Source organism: Gracilinanus agilis, chromosome 1, assembly GCF_016433145.1.
Source record: "Gracilinanus agilis isolate LMUSP501 chromosome 1, AgileGrace, whole genome shotgun sequence".
NCBI lineage: Eukaryota > Metazoa > Chordata > Mammalia > Didelphimorphia > Didelphidae > Gracilinanus > Gracilinanus agilis.
Window position 1 is genome coordinate 686,728,658 of NC_058130.1, and position 16,011 is coordinate 686,744,668.

A 16,011-nucleotide genomic window follows, 5' to 3' on the forward strand; every position below is an offset into this window, starting at 1 on the left:
TCTTATTTTAATAAATTTGGTTTAATTTCCTTTATATTTGATAAATGAAGCTTTTAACACAGATGTCGTCTTATTTTTCCCAGCTTTGTGCTTTCCTTCTAATTTTGGCTGCACTGGTTTTGTTTGTGCAAAAAATTTTAATCAAAATTATCTTATAATAAATCATCTTATAAATAAAAACTTATAATAAATTATCTCATAAAAATCTTACTTAATTATTCATAGATCTTACAGAGGTTTTTTTTTTCTCATGCTCCCCTACATTTACATGGTTTTCACCAAAATAAAGCCCCCATTAGTACAGTGGAAGGTCAAATCGAAGAGTTTCTTGGTTCAGGGTCTCTTGGTCTTCTTACCACATAAAACAAGGTTATTCCATACATTTCAGTTTTGATAAGGCAATAAGCTAATAATGTTCCTTCTGTAAACACTGACCCCGAGAAGTAGAGACCATTAGGTTCAACCACAAATAATAGTATTTTAATTTAGGTTTACTGATTATTTACTTACCTCCACCTGGCTTTCCTAATTGCACAAAAATATTGTGGATTTCTTCTTCACATCATATAATTTGAATGGGGGGAAAGGGTACATATGAAAGAAAAAACAAAACTCCTTAGAAGTGTTCACCTCAAATTACATCAATTCAACAAGCATTTTCTACAGAGTTTCAGTTATGGTACTAAGCACTAGCAACATAAACAAAAGGCAAACAACAGCCCCCTACCATCATAGAGCCCACAAACTAATGGGGTTACAACATGCAAATAACTATATGCACAAACAAGATACATATTGGACAAACATGATAATCAACAGAGGGAACGCACCAGCATTAAGAGTAATAAGCAAAGCCTTTCTTATAGAAGGCGGGATTTTAGATAAGACATTAAAGAAGCCAAGGAAACCAGAAGACAGAGGTGAACAAGGAAAGAATTACTAGAATGGAAGACAGACGAGGAAAATGTACAAAACCAGGAGATAGAATGTCTTGTGCAAGAAACAGAAAGGGATTGCTGTCATAGAACTGTAGAAGACATGGAGCGAATTCACGTATAAGAAGAATAGAAATGCAGGGAAAGAGTAAGATATAAAAGTCTTTAAGTCAGGAGAATTTATATTTGATCCTGGAGGTGATAGAGAGCTTGTCAGTCAATCAAAGAGCATTTATTAAGTGCCTGCTATGTGCCAGGTACTATGCTAAGTACTAGGGATACTATGAAAGGGAAAAAGTTCCTGTCCCTCATCCAATGAAGTTTATCATACTTAAGTAGGCTAAAGGATAGAGTGACATGGTTAGAATTGCAGTTTAGGAATATTACTTTGAAAAAGGAGTGGGGAAAGATGTGACTCCAGGAGACAAAACTGAAGGCTATGCAATAGTCTTAGCATGATGAAAGCCTGCACCAGAGTGACAGTGTTGTTAGGAGGCATATATGACAAAAGTTATGAAAGTAGAAACAATAGACAATCGATTGGACATGGGAAGTAAGATATGATAGAGTCCAGGATGCCACCTAGGTTTTAAGCCTGGGTGACAAGGAATACCGTGGGACACTTAACAGAAAAAGAGGAGTCTGGAATAGAGGAGAGTTTGGAGAAAATAGGTTGAGTTGATTTCTGTAAGTAGATTTTGACATGTATAGAAAATCTACTCCACTCCTCTTTTTTCTTTCTCTCCTCTCACTCTTTTCTTAATGATTTACAATCTTGCTTCTGACCTTTTCATTCCTCTGAAATTGTTCTCTCCATTTACTAATGATCTTTTAATCACCAAATATAATGGTCTTTTTTCAAATCTTATTCTCCTTAACTTCTCTGCAGTTTTTGACATCTATCAGATCACTTTTTCTCAAGTCTTCTTTGCTGGATCCTCCTCCAGATCAGGACCACTTAATGTAGGTGTCCTTCAGGGTTCTGTCCTAGGCTTGCTTTGTATGCATTTGTTTGCATGTTGTTTTCTCCATTAGATTTCTCCATTAGTTGTTCAGGAATATGAATGTGAAACACAAGTTAGGGCAAGATCAGTGGTATTACTGTGTATGTTGCTGATGTGGGGTATAGCAATAGGTCACGGGAAATGATTAAGGAACTGGAGGGTTAGGATGTTTAAGATTTTATTTATGTGTGTGTGTGTGTATGTATGTATGCTGAAGTCTGCTCCTACAAGGACAAAAGAAATAGACTGTGAGTCAAGCATTAAACTCATAGAGGAAAGAAGGAGAATGTTCTGGAGCCTGGTAAATAGCAGCTATTATAATCTTAATATAGTAATAAATATAGTTTAAAGAAATATGGTTTAAAGAAAGCTCAACTGAGGAAAAGCTACTACGTGATGACAACGAGGGGGTCTGGGGGTCTGGAAGAAGCAATTCCTCTTCCTCAACCAATGAGTTGGGAGGTATAAGTAAAAGTACAACCAGTGCTGAAAAGGGTCACCAAGGAAGTGAAGTCATTAGGAAAGCGTCATAATTTGGTTGGCACAAGAAGGCTGAGAGAGTGAAAAAGAAAAAGAATAAAATGAAAATTAAGTTGTTACCCATAGTGTAAACATTCCCAACCACCCAATGGAAGAGGCATGAAACTTTAGCTTGGGATAAAGGGATTGTTAGGTTGAGGAGGATGGGAATGAGGTAGCAGGAAACAAAGAACATAAATGAAAGATTAAGGCTGAGGGTTCAGACTCAGGATGAGATGGACATGACAGAATGAAAAGTGAGTTAATCACTGAGGAATGAGATCGAATTCTGATTGGATTGGCCTCAAGTAGAGCTCTCTCAAGATATCAGGTAATTATATATAATTGGAAAGAAGGCAGTAAGTGTCCAGAGCATGATGGAATGGCTGGCCCAGAGGCATTCTGTAGCTCCCCTCCATCTTCAGCAGGTATAGGTGAGGCAACTGGTATAAAGGTGGAATTTTAGGAAGCCAGATAACATACTAGGAGTACTCTGAAAAGAATAAAGAGGCTTGGATTGTTCCAGGGAGGCTAAAATGGACCCCTCCAAGAAGGAGGGGAAGGAAGCCTGATGGTTCAGTCCATAAGCTGATTAAAGTTTGCCTTTGTACACTTTCACCAACTACTGAAATTCCATCTGATTGAAGGGTATCTCTCAAAATCCTTTTATGGACTGAGGCCTGCTCTAAACTTTCCTTGTTGAAGCACTTACCATGTGTAGTCATCTTCAATAGAAATTTATCAAGATTCTAATATAATTTGACACCAATACATCCTTGTAGCTTGATCTATTGTTACTGTTACTGCTCTTCATGAATCCACTACTCTAGCCAAACTGGCAAATGTAATTCCTCAAATATACCTTATGATTTTCAGTCTTTGAACTTTGGCTCACACTCTCCCACCCATTCAGAGTACCCTTCCCTGTGTGTCTAGCTATCCAAACCTTTCAAGGATGAAATCTAACCCCCACCTTAAATGTAATATCTTCCCAGTTCAAGGTATCCAAAAGTAAGTTCTTTTTTCTGAATACCTATAGCAATTCCTGTCCATAATTTAACTGATGATGAATCATAGGTAGGTCTTTGACATCCCTTCTGGTATTCTATTTGAATGCTATTAAATTTTGTATTGTTGGGGGCAGCTGGGTAGCTCAGTGGATCGAGAGCCAGGCCTAGAGACGGGAGGTCCTAGGTTCAAATCTGACCTCAGATACTTCCCAGCTGTGTGACCCTGGGCAAGTCACTTAGCCCTCCTTGCCTAGCCCTTACCATTCTTCTGCCTTAGAAGGCTCCAAGACAGAAGGTAAGGGTTTAAAAAAATTTTTTTGTACTGCTATTTAATTTCATATGTATGTGTGTCTATGTATATACTCACACATGCCATGTTCCCTAAACCTTACTGTACACTTCTGAAGGACAGGTGATATGTCTTATGCTTTGTGTCCTCTAAAGCACCCCAGTTATGTCCTTACAAAGAGAAATTATTTAATAAATATCTGTTGACATGATTTGAAACTTATTTAACAGAATGTGATAAATATCTATCAATGGATGATATGCATTTAAATGTATATCTACCTCATACCTAGTAGAATGGCTAAAATGAAAGAAGGGGAGAGTAATGAATGTTGGAGGGGATGTGGCAAAATTGGGACATTAATGCATTGCTGGTGGAGTTGTGAACTGATCCAACCATTCTGGATGGCAATTTGGAACTATACTCAAAGGGCTATAAAAAAAATGCCTGCCCTTTGATACAGCCATACCATTGTTGGGTTTGTACCCCAAAGAGATCATAGATAAACAGACTTGTATGAAAATATTTATAGCTGTGCTTTTTGTGGTGGCAAAAAACTGGAAAAGGAGGGTATGTCCTTCAATTGGGGAATGGCTGAACAAACTGTGGTATATGCTGGTGATGGAATACTATTGTGCTCAAACGAATAATAAACTGGAGGAATTCCATGTGAATTGGAAAGACCTCCAGGAACTGATGCAGAGCGAAAGGAGCAGAGCCAGAAGAACACTGTACACAGACACTGATATACTGTGGTAAAATAGAATGTAATGGACTTCTGTACTAGCAGCAATGCAATGACCCAGGACTATTCTGAGGGACATATGGTAAAGAACACTACCCACATTCAGAGGAAGAACTGCAGGAGAGGAAACACAGAAGAAAATCAACTGCTTGAATACATGTGTTGATGAGGACATGATTGGGGATCGAAAGTGCCACACCAATGCAACTATCAACAATTTGGAAATAGGTCTTGATTAATGACACATGTTAAAACCAGTGGAAATGCATATAGGCCAGGGGACGGTGGGAGGTCAGGGGGTGAAGGGGAAAGTAAGAGCATAATTATGTAACCATGTTAACTTTTCTAAAATATAAATATTAATAAATGTTAAAAAAAAAAGTATATCTACCAATATGAACTAAAACAATGGGAATCATATAAAGTCATTGCTAAGTCACGAGAAATAGGGATAGTATTAAAATCTTTTGCCATGTTTTGTGCTAAAGAAGTAAGTTACCTGGATCACCTTCCTCTTCTATATTCAACACAATAATACAGATATGCTTTCTTAGTTGCCGAGTGTTGGAGAATTTTCTATAGCATTTATGGCACTCCAAGTTGTCAGGTACCACTTCAGTGACTTCAGGAAGGCTGTTTCCTTCACGGGGAACCAGCTGGTTTTCTTCATTTGGACTACAATTATTATTTTCAGTTGATTCCTCATCAGGGCAGAGCTTCTTAGTTGAACCTTTTGGTCTTCCCCGTTTTCTCTTTACTACCAAAAGCTCTATAAAGAAGCATTAAAAAGAACAAAATGACTCAGTTGCATAAAAGGGATAGAAGAGGATTTGAGGAAGTGAGGTTATGTATTAGAACAACCAAGTTTGAAAATACAGGTAGTATTTCACATTTTAGCTATCAAAGCAAATTCTAAAGTCAAAATGGGAAGGAAAAAAAAAAGTCAGGGCGCTAACAGCTGTGCACTAATAACAGCCTTACAAACTGACACCATTACAGCTATTTAGCAATCTATAATATATTCAACAGCTTTAAAATCCTGACACCTTTCTTTCTCCTGACTGCAATATATTATTTTATCAGAGCACTTATATGTGACTTCTATGAAAGCTGTTATGATTTAAGTTATGACTGACAGTTCCCAGATCACAAATCATGTTCTTTGTTAACCATCATTTTAATTTAAAGTCAGTTCCAGAAAAAATGCTAAACACTTCTTTGAAATGGGCTCTAAAAATAAAAGGCTGCTTTAACTTAAGCTCGTTGTGTTTTTAATGAGTTGCACAACCATTCAAACTACTTCTCCGAATCATAATTATTTGAGTCAAATTGTCCAGAAGGAGAGAGAAAAAATACAACCCAAAGCAAGAAACTAAAGAACTAAAAATAAATAATAACTTTACATAGTTTCCTAGCGACCAACTGAATTTAAATGTCAGAGATGGAGGAGATACATTAAAAACTTTTAAATTACTTTGCAACTTTAAATTCTTTTTGATTATTCTATTTCTTAAAAGTAAAAAGTTGGGGTTTTTAAGATAGATATTGTGGAAAATCTAAATGTCGTTGGATTTATGTGAAAGTAGAACAGGGCACTACTTCTGTGAAAGAATTTGGGGGTTCCACTAAAATCCCTCCACACACCCATCTCCCCACTCAAATTGCTACATTAAGCCTGCTACAGAGACCTGAAATTCCCATCACTAAAAGATTCATTCCTTTGGATTAAATTGGACCCAAGATGGATAAATTTGGAGTAAATAGGGTGTTGAGAGGGGTTTGTACCAGAATCAGAGTCTTGGGGAAGGAGATGGCTGAAGAAAGAAGAAGTGAGAGGCTAATAAAAACTTCTTGCTTTCCCTAATTTATAATTTTGTGGAGGTTAGTCTGTCACTGCTTACTCTTCAGTAATGGTGCTGGCTATCTGACTCGTTTCCTTTTAATCACTCAAGTCTCCATTCATAAAGGGGAAAGAATCTTCAAGATGAAGTCATATATGGAGAAGGCACAAAAACATTTACACATATAAAACACATATTCTTATTATAAACACTATTCTTAATGTCAAAAAGCAGATAAAGGCTGAACAACCAGGTCAAGGAAAGGTATTCAGATGGAGACCACTGGAAGAAATGGGAAGAAGAGTACTGAGGGAAAAAAAAGTTGCTTCTATTCAGAAATACAACGGAATATAATAGCAGAATGACTTAGAAAGTGAAGTCCAACAATACGTTCTTTACAAGAAACAAACTTGAAATATAGATTCACATAGATTAAAACAAGAGGTTGGAGCAAAATCTATTATGCCTCAGTTGAATACAAAAAGCAGTAGTAACAATTATGATATTGGGCTTAATTAAAAGATAAAGAGGAATATTACACTTCACTCAATAGTAAATTGATTTCAATATTAAAATATTGATGTAAAAATGGCATAGATTAGAAAATACTTAAAAGAAAAAATAAATTAATTACAAAGAGAGAGTAGTTGGGGGGACAAAAATACACATATCCATACCCCCCTCAATAAGAAAAGATGAAAGGAAGGAAGGAAGGGAGGGAGGGAGGAAGGGAGGAAGGGAGGAAGGGAGGAAGGGAGGAAGGAAGGAAGGAAGGAAGGAAGGAAGGAAGGAAGGAAGGAAGGGAGGGAACTTGAACAGAATTTTATAATAATTAGATATGAGAGACTTTGGGCAATTATTGAATGGAAACAGAAAAGAGTATGACCATTGTCACCACTTCTATTTATCATAGTACTAGAAATGCTAGCTATAGTAACAAGATAATAAAAACAAACAGAATAGTATTACATAAGGAACAAAGTTATCACTTTTACAGATTATATGATGATACAGTTAACTCTAAAGAATCAATTAAAAATAAATAAAATAATTAACTTCAGCAAACTTGCAAAATGTAAATCATCAGCATTTGCCTACATCACCAATAAAACCCAACAGGAAGAGTCTAAAAGCAATTCCTCTTAAAATAACTACAGAATGTATAAAAACTTGGGAGGTGACTTAACCAAGATACTCATAATAACTGTATAAAAACAAACAACTTTGAAACTTGTAAGAACTATGATCAACACAATGACCATCCATGAGTTCAGAGGATTTATAATAAAACATTCTATCAACTTCCTTACAGAGAGGTGATACTCGATTTAGGGTACAAAATGAGACATGTACATTTTAATATACAGTCATTGAGGGAATTTATTTTACTTCACTACATTTCTCACAAGGAATTTTTCTTTCATCATTTTTTTACAATGGAGTGAGAGGGAGAAAAACAAACATGTTAATTAAGATATTTTTAAAAGTAGAGTGGAAAGGCATGCCACAAATATGTAATATTACATGCATTTTCAGGTAAAAACATTATACTGTTAGTTCTGTTTAATTCTTTTACTTTGTTATGAGAGACCTCTAAAGGAATAGTATTATCTGTAAATGTAATATAAAAAATGCACATCAATAAAAATGTTTTTAGAATAAATCAGTAGAGCTGGGGGGGGGGGGGAGATGTGAATAAAGAAAATGAAGCAATATAAAGGGGAAGGTTAATAAGCAAGGGCTGCCAAAGTATAATGGTCTGGACCAGGGCTGGGACAAGGACAGGAGGCCCCTTAGGAAAAGTCCAAGGTAAACTGACAGGGAAAGCAGGGGTTAAACTTAGCTAATGCCAAGGGGTTTGGCCTAAAATTTTTAGGAAAAGTTGCTGCTATGGCATTCCTCTCTCTAAAAATAAACTCCTATCATACCATCTCTCTTAGCTAAAATCCCTATCTCACCCCCTCCTAAACTTGTTCCTCAATGTCATTCTAACCTCTCTCTTCCTTTCCCCTAGTCACAGAAAATGAGATGAGATGCCTTCTCCTTGCCAAGGCCAACCACTCTACATATGTCCATGATCCCTTCCCCTTCCATCCTCTCCAAAAAAATACAATGCCAAACATCATCTTGTAGGGATTAAATTTTAATAGTTTGACTAAAATATATGAAAATTATAAATAACATGGTGGCTGCTGATTTAAAATATTATAGCTCAAAGTCAAAATGACTTTTAATAGCTTTTATTTAGAAAAGAGGTGGAAAGAGTAAAAGTAGAGAAATACAGAAAGGTAGAGAAGACATTTAGCCTATCTATTTAAATATTTCTCTGGTGCTCGACTCAGTCAAGACTTGTTGACCTTCAGTCAGAATTAAACTCTCTCCAGAAGACAAGAAATGAAAGCCAGCTATTCACTCACCCAAGTTTCCTTCAAGAGGTAGGTCAAGACAATGACTCAAGATAAAGATGACTCCTGAGGCTGACTTTCTTCTTGAAGCCCACTTCCTTCTTGAAGTTGCTCCTTCTTGAAGCCAACTTCCTTCTTGAAGTCAACTCCTTTAGCCCCAGAAATTCAGGGCCTTTTTTAGTGGTTTCTTGTCCCTTCCCCTCTTCACATGGGCCAATCACAGCTTCCAAATTGCCCAGCACAGCCCATAGGGCAGTGTTTGTGGAAACCTCTTCTCACATTCTGGAGAAGTGAATACTCATCAAAAGGGTTCACAGATTCCTGGCTGATTGAGTTCAAAGGGTAGAGAGCTCCTCCACCTAGTGCTAAGTAGAGTGTTCAAGCTTTTGTTGATTCATATCAAAAGTAAACAAAAGAGAGTTCATCCTTTCTTCACAATCTAGTGAGGTACTAAGTAGAGGTACTTAATCAAGTGTTAACTCAAAAATAGACAAAGGGAATAAAGGATTCCCTTCCACAAGTGTAAACTCAGAATAGACAAAAAGAATAAAAAAATTCCTTTCTTTCTCATCTTCACCCTCTTCTTATCTACTAGTTCCTTCCCTCCTATCCCCTTCAAACATGCCCAGGGAAAGCCAACTTTAAAACATTATTCAATAGACACTAAAATACCTCTAAAATGATCATTCTATTAATATTCCTACCTTTCTCCGCCAACTCCTGGAAAAAGTTGTCTATTACCTCCTTTCCTCTACTCCTATTAATTTCTATGCCTTTTGCAGTCAGCTTCAGACCTTGTCATTCAAATGAATCTGCTCTCTCCTTATTACCAATGGTGTCTTGAATTTCATGATCTCCAGAAATTCATCATTCCACACCATGAAATCAACACTGTAATTTTATCTCCTCAGATCATTTCCCACCTAGCTGCCATATTCTATTATGTCCCATTTGTTAACCTCCTCTCCAACACCATTTTCAGCTTCTTTTAGATGCTGTCTATCCTTTATTAGATTGTGAGCTCCTTAGAGGCAGGGGCTGTCTTGTGCCTTTCTTTGTATTCTAAGCATTTAGCAAAAAGCTTGGCATATTGGAAGCAACTCTCAGTGATTAAATTTGATGATCTGTTCACAATTTGATGATCTGTTCCCAATCTTCATCCCTCTCTGTCTACTCATTCTACTCCATTTATGCCTGTCAACCATTCTTTACTACTATATACTCTTTTCTTTCTGGGTTTTTTGTGGCAATAATTTCTCCTGGTTCATCTTGTACCTGTCTAAGCACAGTGAGCCTTTTTTGCTCTCCCTAACTAACTCAAGGTGTCCCTAAGCTAGATCCTCTTATCCTCTTCCTCTCCTCCTTCCCTCCTACTTGGCCCCATATCAGTTCCCATGAGTTTACTTATCATCCCTATATAAGTAATTCCTAGATCTATAGTGGTAGCTCTTATCTTTCCCCACTCACCAATTGCCTACTGGACAGTTCAAACTGAATATCCTAGAAACATCAAATTCAACATAGTCAATGGTCAACAAACATTTTTAAATGATATTATATGCCAGTCAATGTACTGGGCACTAGGGATATAAATACAAAAAAAGAAAGACCTATGCTCAAAAAATCTTAGAATCTAAATTAAGAAGATAATGCATAAAAGCAAGCTGAAAATGGGGAAGAATCCAAGAGAGGAATTACCCAAAGAATATCCAGACTGGAAGAATGATGTTCACTAAATCAAAGACAAGCACAGCAGCTGGTAGAAAATGAAGGGTTGCCTGGAAATTCTGAGCCCTTTATAAAGAGAGTTTGGAAATAGACTTTTGATCTACCTCCCTCGAATCAGAGGGAAGAGGAAATTAAGGGTACTTATGCAGTATTAACTACTAAAGCTGAAGCAAACTTCATCATGAAAAGATTTCTGGTGATGATAGGGGGAAACATGATGTTTAAGGAGTCAAAACCAAGTAAGACTTAGTTGTTCAAAACAGGACTAATTATCTTCCCCACACACAAAAAAAAAACCACCCCCTTCTGAACTTCCCTATTTCTGTGAAAGGCACCACCATTCTTTCAGACTCCCAGATTTGTAAATTTAGTTTCATACTTGACTCCTCCCTCTCTCAACCATGCAATTCAATCCATTGCCAAATCTTGCCATTTCTATCTTCAGACCATCTTTCATATCTGATCCCTTTTGATCTACACACAATCATCATATTAGTTCTGATCCTATCACTTCTCACCTAGATTATTACAACCTCCTAATTAGTCTCCTGTCTCAAATCTCTCAGCACTCTAACCCAGCCTATATGCTGCTGTCAAGCAAAGTGTTAATCATATCATGCCCCTGTTAAACCAACTCCAAACACCCTATTGCCTCTAGGATAAAATATCAATTTTTTTCTGTTTAGTAAAGGCCTTCATAACCAGGCTCAAATCTATCTTTCCAGCCTTGTTATCCAATCCCTCTGTCAGAATCTAAGATCTAGATCAAGTAGTCTTCCTTCTCTCCAACACACAGGACACTTTGTCCTCTATCTCCTATCTTAATTTTTAAGATTAAAAAATTCTTTGTAGGGGGCAGCTGGGTAGCTCAGTGGATTGAGAGCCAGGCCTAGAGATGGGAGGTCCTAGGTTCAAATCTGACCTCAGATACTTCCCAGCTATGTGACCCTGGGCAAGTCACTTGACCTCCATTGCCTACCCTTACCACTCTTCTGCCTTGGAGCCAATACACAGTATTGACTCCAAGATGGAAGGTAAGGGTTTAAAAAAAAAAATTCTTTGTAGTGTCTAAAAAGCATGTCTTCCTAACCTCTGTTTTACAGAATTCCTCTCTTTTTTCAAGATGAATCATCTTTTATGTGAAGCCTTTCTTTATTAACCCCAAATGCTACTGTTCCTGATTCCAAACTACTTTGATTTTTCTACTTTATAGTCAATTGTAGTTATCCTCTTTATATTATTTGCTAAATATACTTAGGTATTTATTTGCCTCACCAATTAAAATACATGCATCTTGAGAGGAGGGATTGTTTGGTTCTTTGCTTTTTTTATCTCCTGCAGCCACTGAGCTGCTTAGCAAAGAGCAAGTACTTAGTGAGAGTTACCTGACTGATTGAAAAACTGAATAATCATTTTTGTGGATATAATTGGACTAGGTGACTTCCAAAGTTTCTTCAAATTTGGAAATTCTGTGATTTGGTAATCTTTTGATTCCTTAAAGTATAAAATTAACTTATATTTTTTAAAGGAACAAAAGAAATAATACACACCTTCTGATCAATTGGTAGGTCTATTTTTTTTTTATCGCTCTTTGGGCATAGTTCCAAATTGCCATCCAGAATGGTTGGATCAGTTCACAACTCCACCAGCAGTGCATTCACGGTTTTTTGTTGTTGTTGTTGTTGTTGTTGTTTTTTAACCCTTAACTTCTGTGTATTGGCTCCTAGGTGGAAGAGTGGTAAGGGTGGGCAATGGGGGTCAAGTGACTTGCCCAGGGATGCCTGCCCTTTGATCCAGCCATACCATTGCTGGGACTGTATCCCAAAGAGATCATAGATGAACAGACTTGCACAAAAAATATTTATAGCTGCACTCTTTGTGGTGGCAAAAAACTGGAAAGCAAGGGTATGCCCTTCAATTGGGGAATGGCTAAACAAATTGTGGTATATGTTGGTGATGGAATACTATTGTGCTCAAAGGATTAATAAACTGGAGGAATTCCATGTGAACTGGAAAGACTTCCAGAAATTGATGCAGAGTGAAAGGAGCAGAGCCAGAAGAACATTGTACACAGAGACTGATACACTGTGGCAAAATCGAATGTAATGGACTTCTGTACTAACAGCAATGCAATGTGTCAGGACAATTCTGAGGGATTTATGGAAAAGAACGCTACCCACATTCAGAGGAAGAACTACAGGAGTGGAAACACAGAAGAAAAACAACTGTTTGAACACTTGGGTTGATGAGGACATGATTGGGGATGTAGACCCGAAAAGACCACACCAATGTAACTATCAATAATATATAAATAAGTCTTGACTGATCACACATGTTAAAACCAGTGGAAAAGCAAGTTAGCTACCTAGGGGTCGGGGGGGGTGAGGGGATAAAGGGTAAAAACATGAATTATGTAACCATGGAAAATTTTTCTAAAAATTAAAAATTAAAAAAAAAATTGGTAGGTCTATCAGGGCTTAGAACAGTTATTTACTATTCTTTGCAAAAGCTTTCAATTGCATAACGTATCAGTATAGTAATGAATGGTCAGGAAAGCTAAATCAGTTTATTGCCTATAAAACACCCACCTCCTGTCATATAAGCTGAGATGTGGAAGAATATTTCATAATGATTTTTAAAAGCTTACAGTTAATGTCCAGATCTAAAATTATATTAGTATTAGTTGTGTCCTGTCCAAATTAATAGAGGGGCTTTAGTTATCAGATAGGCACTTGAATTAAGTGAACTGTAAAAGACCTTCTAGATCTAGTATCCCATGATTCACTGATGAATACGGGTCATGTATGGCCCTATTAGGAAGGCTGGATGAATTGAGGGAATCATGAAATTATTGGATATTTTTGTTATTCCATTAGCTTTTTATCTGGTCTTCATGGCTTGACTCTCTAATCTATTTTTGCTCCCTGATACTGGACTAACTTTTCAAAGACAAAATTTTATGTCCTTCTCAAATAACCTAAAATTGCTCCCATATTGCAGGTCATCCTAAAGTTTGCCAAAGAACTGGCAAGATACTGAGCATACATAAAGAAAGCCTCAAAAAGTACTTTTTGAACCATTAGGGTAATTAGTAATCAAAGGCATTTATGAAAATAATCTAGTGGATATAAAAGTATCAAATAGTGAAAAAAATATCAATTAACACTTTAGATTCTTGGATTTAATGACTTTGGGTTTAAATCCCAATTGTGATAACTGTTGACCTGTGTAACCTTAAACAAATTCCTTAACCTCTTTGAGTCTCAGTTTCTTCAGCTGTAAAATAAGGCTATTGGACTACATGCCTTGTGAAGTCTCTTCCAATTATAAATCTTATTTATAATCCTTAAATTTGTCCAAAGTAGCACAGGCAATGGCAAATCTAGGATGTAAAGCCAGGTCCATTATTCTTTCTGTTAAACCACAGTGCCTCCCTAAAGCAATAAAGGTTTAAAATACTTTAGCCTATCCAGCAACTGACTGATAAGACAGCACAAAGTTCTAAACTGATGAGACACATATACTGCCCAATCTTTGAGCAAAGACTGACTGAAATGAGGAGTCTATTGCATGAAAAAAATTCCTTCCTATAGCACTGTTAAATATCCATTAATTAACATTGTAAGGTACCTCAAATACTCTAAACTTGCTTATTCTACATGTGCTTATTCAGAGTTTAAAAGTGTTAGTTATTGAGACATTTTCCTAGACAAGTAAATTAACAGAGCACCAAATATCATCATTACTAGCATCATCATTATCATCACTGTAAATAAAATAACAATAGCAGCAATAATAATATGTTTAAAGCTTTTGAAACTTTAATATACATTATTTCATTTAATATTCATAATGATCATGTGTGTCAAGTATTTCCTATATAATCCCCATTTTGCAAAGGAGGATATGGAAGTCCAAAAAGTAAATGGGACTTTCCTTTGAATATAAAAAATAATGTTCAAAAAATATTTCATAGAAAGCTAACTGGTATAGCAGAAGTGCTTCTATCACTAATTAGCTATTTGATATTGGGCAACTCATTTTTTCCTCTATGAATCTGTTTTCTTGTTTTTAAAATGAAAGAATTAAACTAGATGACCTCTAAGGTCTTTTCCAATTACAAGACACAATAATACTATCAATATGTAGAACCTTCTATAATACTATGATACAATGAAAAAACCAGAAATTGTTCAATTCAACCAAAAGAGACTTTTCAGAAGTAGAACAAAGAATATGAAAATTCATAGGTTTCTTAATGTCTTGACTTAGACTTGAAATCTTAGACATTAGTTCTTAGCAGTCTTGACTCTACCAAGGAATGCTCTTTGAAAAAACAACTTCTCTGTGGCACAAGGATGACTATAGTAATTGTATTCATGATAGGGAACATATCAATGAAAACTAGACAACAAATGAACTATTTTTCTTTTTTAATTGAAAGTAATTTTCTTTCATTATGGTTGGTAAAAAAAAAACATTTGATACTTCTGGTTTTCTGAATTTATTTGGGAGATTTTAAGCCTTAAAATGTGATCATTTTTTGTGAGGGTAGCATGCAGAGTTGAGAAACTTTCTATTTCCACTCAATACTCTCCATATCTAACCTTTCTCAAATTCCATTCAGATCCTTTCCATTCATGTATGTGTTTTGTGTGTGTGTGTGTGTGTGTGTGTTTAGTTAGATTCAACTAGGTCAAAGAGAGGAAAATTGAGGTCCCTCACTATTATAGGCACACTATGTATTTCTCCCAATAACTCAATTAACTCTTAAGAAGTTAGATGCAATTCCATTTGGTACCGATATGCTTAGGATTGATACTAATTCATCTTCTCTTTTAATTAAGTTTAATTTTGCTTTTTTCTTTGTCTGATATTATCACAATGACTCTTGACTTTTTTACTAAGCCTGAACATTCAACTCCAGGCCCTCAGTTTAAAACAATGTGTATCCTACAAATGTATTGTGGGATTCTACTTTCTAATCCATTCTGCTATCCTCTTCCATTTTATGGGTAAGGAACTCATGATTTTCAAGAAAAGGAAAGTTGCATAAGAATGAAACCAACTTGTGTTCATTTGAAAGCAACTGTTTTGATTTAATAATTTTATGAATTTGGGGAGAGAAGAAAGGAGAAATATGGAATAAGCATAGGAATATTCTAAACTTCTTGTACACTGTCTCAAAAAACCTCCGTTTCTCATACTCACCTGCTAACCAAAACAATCAATTAATCAATCCAAAAGAATTTATTAAGTTCCTATTATGTGACAGGCATTGTACAATAGGCAATGTCAACAGATTTAGCCTAACAAATCTATATGCTCTACTTCATGAACATCTGATATAATCTGGGATTGATTATTTACTTGAGAGAAGTATCTTGTGATTTACAAAAGTATATACCAAATGGTTCCTTTAACCAGAAACTCACCTAGCATATCTCAGCACTTTTTACAAATTAAGCATTTCACAGTGAAATCAATGAAAAGAGGAAGTCAAAACTAAAGTATAATCAGTGGGGGAAATCTTTC

At 36.0% G+C, this 16,011-nt stretch overlaps 1 protein-coding gene across 1 annotated transcript in view; it reads right to left on the bottom strand.

Moving 5' to 3' along the window:
- The window catches only part of ZFAT (zinc finger and AT-hook domain containing), a 315,315-nt gene that overhangs the window by 193,875 nt on the left and 105,429 nt on the right, over window positions 1-16,011 (bottom strand). The window contains exon 3 of the mRNA XM_044669247.1: window positions 5,002-5,271. Coding sequence (XP_044525182.1) covers window positions 5,002-5,271 — 270 coding nt within the window. The remainder of the gene's footprint in view (window positions 1-5,001; window positions 5,272-16,011) is intronic.